At 27.0% G+C, this 8,691-nt stretch overlaps 1 protein-coding gene across 1 annotated transcript; it reads right to left on the reverse strand.

Moving 5' to 3' along the window:
* Positions 1–4,636: 4,636 nt before the first annotated feature.
* On the reverse strand, positions 4,637–5,273 carry LOC106326612 (root meristem growth factor 1). Its single transcript, XM_013764540.1, has 3 exons — positions 5,126–5,273; positions 4,963–5,024; positions 4,637–4,839 (listed from the first exon to the last, which is right to left on the reverse strand). Exons 1-3 carry the CDS (start codon positions 5,214–5,216, stop codon positions 4,642–4,644), a joined length of 351 nt encoding a protein of 116 aa, XP_013619994.1. The 5' UTR covers positions 5,217–5,273; the 3' UTR covers positions 4,637–4,641.
* Between the last annotated feature and the right edge of the window lie 3,418 nt (positions 5,274–8,691).

An 8,691-nucleotide genomic window follows, 5' to 3' on the forward strand; every position in this document is an offset into this window, starting at 1 on the left:
AGCTTACTTTTTATTATAGATTAGTTCTAGATAAACTAATTGAAGATTCCATCACATCCCAGCAGGTTCTTGTACACACAAACACTTGATATAATTATCAGAATATTTATATATTTAAAACAAGGGAAAATATTACTAGGATCTTTAGCAAATTCATCCCCTCCAATTTTGGAATATAATTAAAAAAAAAAGATTAAGACTGAAAATAATTAGGGATGCGAGAAAGTTGATTATATTTTCAAGAACCAAAGTCAATTTCACATAAGGTCTATCATTTTTAAAACTCCATTCGGTGTTTTAATTTTTTTTAAATATAAGCATAAACCTAATTATTTAAAGTATTATGCTTTTCCAGATTATAATGTTTTTTACATCCATTGTTTAATTAAATAAACTGGTTATTGTAAAAAAGTTATTTATATACAAAATAGTGTATGGGACTGAGCTGGGAGCATCGCATATGTGTTATCTGTCTTCTTTCTCTTTTCTTTTTTTCACTTTTTTATAAGGCAATTAGTTGTCCTAATCATTATCTGTTTTATATTCTTCCTTACTCGTACAATTTAAGTAGTTTAAGTCTAATGGTCTGAGATGGTGTAAACAAATTTCCTTACAACATGGATATTCCTTTCCTCACGAATCATCTTAGGGATCAGTTAACAAATATATCCTCTATTTTCTAATATATTTTCTTGCGTGTCTTGTGATGAAATGAAACTAGATTAAATAATTAATGAATAATACGTCTCCAATTAATAACTACGTAATTAAATTCGGATTAAAGTATATGAGACGTGGCAGTTTATTGACGTAGGTCGCACCGCATCACGTGATACGAAAACTTTAAGTTGCCTACCTCACTTCGCTCTCTCACGTGGCCACCTCAACCAGCTCTATTATTGCGGGTCCCACCTAATGTTTTACAATATGGGAAAATTTGCCAAAGACCGAATTTGAAAAAGAAATTAAGTGCGTAGCGTTGATTTTGACAGTCCATAATAATTATGTCAAGTTTTATCCGGTACTACTTTTTTTTTCCAAGTTGCCAGTAACAGAGAAAGAAAATTGATGACATCAACAATTTGACACTCCATAATTAATTATCACACGTAATACAACTAACACCACACTTTTGTTTAACACATAAATATGCATTTGATTTTTCTATACCACATCACTGAAATATAATATGATTCAAAATCCACTCACATCTAGTAAATACTAAACTTTACTCTAAACCTCAACTCCTAAATACTAAACCCTAAACTTTAAACATCACCCAACCATCTAAATATTAAACCCTAAACCCTAATTACTGAACCATAAACCCAAATATAAACCATAAACCCAATTATCAAAATCTGAAAACAGTATATAATATTATGTAATATTAAACTAAATCCAAACCTAATTTTTGAATAGTATAGGACTCCAATCCAACACACAACTCCTCAATGCTAAACTGAGACCTAACTTTTGAATACTAAACCCAAAAATGTTATCACTAAACCCAAACCTAAACTCCTACCTTCCAAATACTAAACCTAAATCCTAATCACTAAACCCTAAACCCAAGTATAGACTCTAAACTCAAATAGAATGAAACAAAATACATAGCATAGTACAAATTAGTGAGCAAAATAGAACACTCTTTATTAATCGTCAAATGGAACATACATAATACGGGTCACTAAACCCAAACCTCAACCCCCACCTTCCAAATACTAAACTCTAAATCTTAATCACTAAACCCTAAACTCAAATATAAACTCTAAACCCAAATAGTATAGAACAAAATACATAGTATAGTATATATAGTTGTAAACTATAAATTGATAAATAATGAATTTATCAAACAATCGATGGTACAATAATACAAGAACCGTAGCATACTATTTAGTTTGGTACTTGCGAATGGTACAAAAATATAAGAATCGTACTAGACTATAATTTTCTTTCACTACATATAGTATAGTCGGCGAGTTCATCTTCTTCACATCTTCCTCTTTTTGAAGACATGGTGATACACGCATTCACTGGTCTGGAGTAATTATTCTTCACTATACCATATCAATACATCATACTATAACAATTTAAATAACAACGAAAAAAATCAAGATCAGCAACATTAAAAAAACTCAAAAAATGAAAAAAAATCGTGACGTCACCTTGTCATTCTCTACGGTGCCATCTTCTCCTTCAAACTCAATTCCACAAGTCCAGAATCCATGTAGGGGTTTCAGTTATTTAATGAATTATAATTTGTTTGAAAGTTATACAGCCAAATTCCCCTTACAATATCCCGTTTCATTTTTTCATTTTTATGTATTAACTAAAAACTATAGACATAAAAAATCATAATTATGTTGTTGTCAAAAAAAAAAAGACATAAAAAATCATAATAGTCTCTTTAATGAGCGATATTATTTCAAATTTACTTGAAAATCTACTATGAATAATTACCAGACATAAGATTTAAGAGATCAATAACATTTTTAAATTGTTTAAATATTTTTGATAATTATAGGCCATACAATTTATGTATAATATCTAGGTCTGATCCACATGGTAAGCCACATAACCAACTAATTAAAACACATGGGTTAGTTTTAAAATTCTACGCAACAAATTTTTATTATTTATATATTTGCTATAAAATATTAGGGTTACAAGCAAAATTTGTAATGTACAGAAGGATACTAATACTTTTGGAATTTGGAATGCCAATTAACAACACTGGTTGTGCTTAGGACCAACCTTGAACATAACTTTTTAGTGAAATAGTTTATTCCTCGTAAATCTCTCGAGAGTTATATTAATTAAGGATGTGTGTTATTTAGAATCTAAACTCTAATACCATATTAAATTCGGAACTTAAAATTAATTGGTAATTAATGAATTGATCTTAACCTTTTATACTTAGGTTAATTCCTTGAATTTTCCCGGGTGGAATAGTTTATCTCTAATATATTACCTAAGTTACCTAAGTTATGGACTTGCATACGTCTATAAACTTAACTTAGAGGACATAGAAACCGGTAAACACAAAAGTCAGGGCACGTGAGGAGAGAAGCGCCGCTCATGCGCTGGGCCCCGTGCACTGGCTCATTGGCTCTTTCTTTTCCAGTCGCCGTTTATTCCCAAAGCCGAGTTTGCGGTTTAGAGTGACATATGTGGTGAATGGTCGCTCTCTAATTCTACTGTAAATTCAGTTTGGTATCACAACCCGAATAAGGTGGAAACCAAAATTGAAACCTAAACTATGATGTATAATGGTCCACCCACTCTTATTAGTCCCCCGAGACCACTTGACTGTTTGGTAAAAACCACTGCACCTCTGCTTCTCTAGTTGGTGTTAGAGGAAGACTCATCTTTGATTCGTTCAACTCTTTATTTTTTTTGTTCTGCCATGACTTGAGTTTTCCTGCTTCATTTTTATACATGTGAGACGTTTCTCTCAAGTCTCGTCTATATCCTCATTTAGTTTCTTTTTCTTGAATCTTTTATCTATGATTACAGAAATAATATTCAATTCCACAATCAAATTTATTCCATTTTTTTGTTCAACCCAACCACCAAATATCTACTTATAGTAAATATTTAATTAAAGTGTTTGCAAACAAAGTTACAATAACTTTTTTTTTTGTTAAAATAACTTGGTAAGTGAATCCTCTCCTTCACCGTGTGTTCCCCGAAGCCCGAACGTTTGGTTATATGGCCACATTCCCACTATGGCCAGACATCTTCAAGAAGCCCATTTCATGTAGCCCGGTCATTCTTTAGTCCTTGTTCATGATTCAGATCAGACTTTGATCCAAATCACTATCATCTTACTTTAAACTTCTAAAGGAAACCTTTAATTAGGTCTATTACTCTGTTATATGCGTGGTCAACTGTTATATGTATTAACCTTCATTTTCATAAATGATTCGGTACTAATCTAAATTCAAGATAGATTATCCGCTTTTTCTGTTCTTAATCAGTTCATGTACTTATTTTATATGTATATACAGTATATTCCATTTGTTGAACAAAAAAAAAAATACAGTATACCCATGTTGTTTGGTTAAACAGGTATCTTCAGCTAAATCTAACTACCGGAATTTAATATCTAAAGTCATTTTTATAAAAACAATAGTTTGTATAAGTTAAGTGAGAATGTTAATCAAACTTCCAGGTAAGAGATAATTTACATAAACAAAATTTTCAATTATCAATATGATTTTTCTCTCCTAGTTTAAGCATTGACGGCGAGAGAGGGACTGAAATATTCACCTGAATTTTTCAACTAACCACTTGAAAAATTACGATTTCCAGTTAAGAACTCCTTAGATAATTATAAAATTATTTTTCTTAACAACCAATAACTAAACATGTGTATAGTGACATTAATAACCAAAAACGTCTCTTCTGAATACATACAAAAGCTAACAAAAGTACCACCTGAGAAAAACTTGTGTCGGCGTGCCGCCTACCATGATCAGTAGTAGATACATGTAAAACGTAAAAGAAAAAAACTATCAAAGGCCGAATAGTGATGCACCAAAATTGAAGCCTCATTGGGAAATATAGGCTCATGTTTCATGTTAAAAACACACACACACACACACACACACACACACACACACACACGTAGTTCTGTTAATTATGCCTAGGAGGATGATGACCAGGGTCGCTGTAATCGGCCGTTAAACTCACCGTTTTGGTGAGCCTCTTCTTGCTCTTTCTTTTCCTTACCGTTTCTTTACTCTCTATCGCTAAACTGTTCATTTCATTTGCCTCGCCCTTCATATTTCCATGCTTCAACGCCTTTCGGTTTCCCATTACATTTTCAATAGCCTAATAACAATAGATTATTCAAATTGATATATTATAACCAATATGTTAAACCGTCGATGTTTAATATATATTTCTTCATAAAACACAAATCATGGATTGAGATTTTGTTGCTATATAACGTACCTTGCTGGTAATCTGAGTACTAGTGCTTGCTCCTAGCCCACCATTCTTTGCCGCTTGTGGAACTACAGAGAAAATTTGTTGAGCGTAATTATAAATAATGAACATCATAACACATGCTGAAACATACATAGCTGTTATTGTATATACTGATCTACACACATACCTTCTCTATTAAAATTTGCATGCGAGACTTTAGCATGTAATTGCAAGATGAAAAATATTAGAAGATAGCAAAAAGCCCTCATGGACACCATTTCGTGTTTCTTTTGTTCTTTCCGTTGGCTTAATGTGTGTATGTTTGTGTGTGAACAATATTAAATGGGAGACTTGTGTATACGAGGGGGAAGATAGGGGAGGTTTTATAACAGAGCGACAAAAAGTCCAAGAAGAAGAAAAAGAGCTCAAGGTCAAAGCTAGTATTCCAATAACCTTTAATTACTCTCTCTCTCTCTCTCTCTCTCGTTTAATTATTGAAATATGATAGTTTATAAATAGTAATCCTAACAAACAAAACAAGAAGGTAAATGCGGTTAACCGTTTTGAATGTTTATTTCGCTTGGGGATTGTCCAAATATAAAAGAAAAAAAAAATGAAAGTGCTAAGCCCAATGTTGTTCAAAGCTTTGGTTTTGAGAATTCATGTGCTTCAAATTATACTAGAATTTTGATATCATATAAACTTTTTAAATATGTGATTTACATTTAGTGTTATAAATATTGTATAGTTCTATAATCTTATTGTTTAGGCATAATATACGTAATGATTAATATACATTGATTTGTTTTATATATTTTATTTTTTTATTAATTTTTATTACTTATTAATATATTTCTTAGTTCAGCACAATAAATTCACAATCTAAAATAATCAAATACACAGTCTCCTATAATATAATTTTTAAATTTCTATAGTTTGTATACAATACATTTTAATATTATTTAGTTATACTATAGACGGATATTTGATATTATATATATATATATATATATTGTGTTTAAGAAACTATAGTTGAACATCTATCATTTTTGGTTTCTGCAAAATTTTATAAACAAATACATTGTTATGCTTAAATAATATCTACTCCATTAATTTAGTAAATAGCATGTATACATAGTAGTATTTGTCATATTATTTTAGTCGATTTTATCAATATAGGATACTTTTGGATGTTATGGTATGAAGTTTTCTGATTTTTAATTATTTAATTAAGATTTGAAAATATTATATTACTTTTGATTCTTACAACCTAATTTTTTTTGTTGTTACTTTTCAAAAAATTATATTTTAGCATCTATGATTTTATCTTTTACAAAATTTGGAATATTATCATTTTAAGTTTTTAATATTTATTTTCAATTTGTTACTTGATCAAGAAAAAAATACACAACTATTTTTTAATTTGAAAGATTATATGACTTTTGAATTTGTTTGTTACTAAATCAATTCATTATTTTATTAAAATATATTTGAATTTTTGGTAAGATTTTTTAAAATATTTGTTTTCATGAGATTTTGTTATAATTAAAATAAATATTGAATTTAAAATGAAATTTAATTTTTCATTAATATCTTTAATTAATTATTAAAATTTCATATTTTCTAGTAACATATTTTGTAAATAATACATGAACTAAAGGTTATTTATTTAGTATTATATTTTGTATATAATCATGTATTTATGTGAGATTTAAAATAATTAAAAAAATAATATATAGTTGTAGATATATAAATTTAACATATGTTAATAATTTTTATTTTGTATAAAATATTATATAGTTTATGAACTGAACCCGTTTTAACGATGAATGATAATTTATATAAATGAAAGCATTTTCTAAAAATGGGTTTGTTGTGCAACTCTAAAAATAGGTTAATCTACCAATTTAATATAATTTTGTCATATTTAATTCATATAGCACATTTTCATATAATATAGACTATAATGATAAAATTTATAAAACAACATATAATTTTAACTTAACATATATTATAATAATATTATATTTCTAATTACGAAATCAATTAATTCATTATTTTATACAAAAATATTTAAATTTTTTGATATGATTGTGTTAGAATTTTTCTCAACGTATATTGTTATAACTAAAGATAAAATTCAAATTATAGTTAAAATTGATTTATTAGTAATATCCATATTTTTATATCTTTCCCAACTGATTTTGTTATAATTAAAATAAATATTAAATTTATAATTAAAATTTATTTGTCATTAATATCTTTAGTTAATTATTAAAATTTCAAAAAAATTAGTAACATATTTTGTAAATAATACATGAACTAAATGTTAGTTATGTACTATTATATTTTGTATATAATCATTTTTAGATAATATATAGTTGCAAATAAAAATTTAACAGATGTTAATAATTTTTGGTTTTGCATAAAAAAATATAGTTTAAGATGTTTTATCGAAGAACGATAAATTTATATATATTTATTTAAATGAAAGCATTTTAAAAGTAGGTTAATCTACCAATTTAATATATTTTTTCATATTTAGTTCATCGAACACTTATTTTAATACAATATAAATTATAATCATAAATTATAAAATAACATATTTTTTACGTCAAAATTTTAATTAAAAGTTATTATAATAATATTATATCATTAATTACGAAATTATTTGATGCAGTATTTATAAAATATATTTAAAATGTTTGGTAGGATTTTGTTAGATTTTTTCAATAGAATTTTTTATAACTTAAAATAAATTTAAATTTATTGTTAAAACTGATTTAGTATTAATAATTTACTGATTATTAATATTTAATATAAATAATTAAATATTTTACATCAATTAATTAATTAAGTAGTCCCACTATGACCTGTCAATAGTGGATAAAAACAAGACTCTAGATTAATAGATTAGATTTACGCTCTTAAAATTTCCACTGTGATAGTAGCATTCTTTTTGCCAACATCTTTTTATCACTGTGATAGTAACATGTATTTACTTATATTATTTTCTAAGAAAGATCTTCAAATTTTATTTATATTATTTAAATATTTGATTATATATATCGGTAAAACAATAATGACATGATATTTTTTTACAAAAAATAATGACATGATAATATATTGGGCAATTCTCTCAAATAATAATTTTTAATTTTTTGTTACAAAAATAGCCTCTAAAAAAAAATGATCAAAATAGTCCATTTTTATTTTGAAATTTTAAATATTTTTTTATTTTTCAAAATTTGAAACTCTATTATCAAAACATTACCCATTAACTCTAAAACATAATTCTAGATTAGTTGACCGGTATAAATGTTGTTTTATCCTTTAATTAAAAAAAATGGTCAGTTTTTTCTTTAAAAAATATTTTTGTGAAATAAACTAAAAAAGGATATCTTATGGAATTTCTATAATATATTTTACGAGTGTTACAGTATATTTAAAATCTAACTTTTTAAGATACCAAGTAGTACGTATAATTTCTTCTACACCCTTGTATTAGTTTGAGTTTGTGACTACACATGAACAGAAATCTTGACTAACCGAAGAATAATATAAAACGAAAAACCATATGATTAAAACTATACATAGGTAGTTTAATAACGATAGTTAGGTTTTAAAAGTTTTGTGCGCATATAATTCTAACAGACTGTAAAGTTAGTACTTAGTCTAATATATAGCTATATGCATTACTACATATCACACATGCTTACACAGACACACACAATCTTTGTTTAACAAAAGGCT

This window comes from Brassica oleracea, chromosome C2 (assembly GCF_000695525.1).
Source record: "Brassica oleracea var. oleracea cultivar TO1000 chromosome C2, BOL, whole genome shotgun sequence".
NCBI classification, from domain to species: Eukaryota; Viridiplantae; Streptophyta; class Magnoliopsida; order Brassicales; family Brassicaceae; genus Brassica; species Brassica oleracea.

What these genes read in the sequence shown, in the direction of transcription:
- LOC106326612 (XM_013764540.1), bottom strand. Translation starts at nt 5,216, where the DNA reads ATGGTGTCCATGAGGGCTTTTTGCTATCTTCTAATATTTTTCATCTTG. An exon ending in TGCAAATTTTAATAGAGAAG is followed by an intron (nt 5,025 to 5,125) that starts GTATGTGTGTAG and finishes TTTTCTCTGTAG; the next exon opens with TTCCACAAGCGGCAAAGAAT. An exon ending in GTACTCAGATTACCAGCAAG is followed by an intron (nt 4,840 to 4,962) that starts GTACGTTATATA and finishes TATTGTTATTAG; the next exon opens with GCTATTGAAAATGTAATGGG.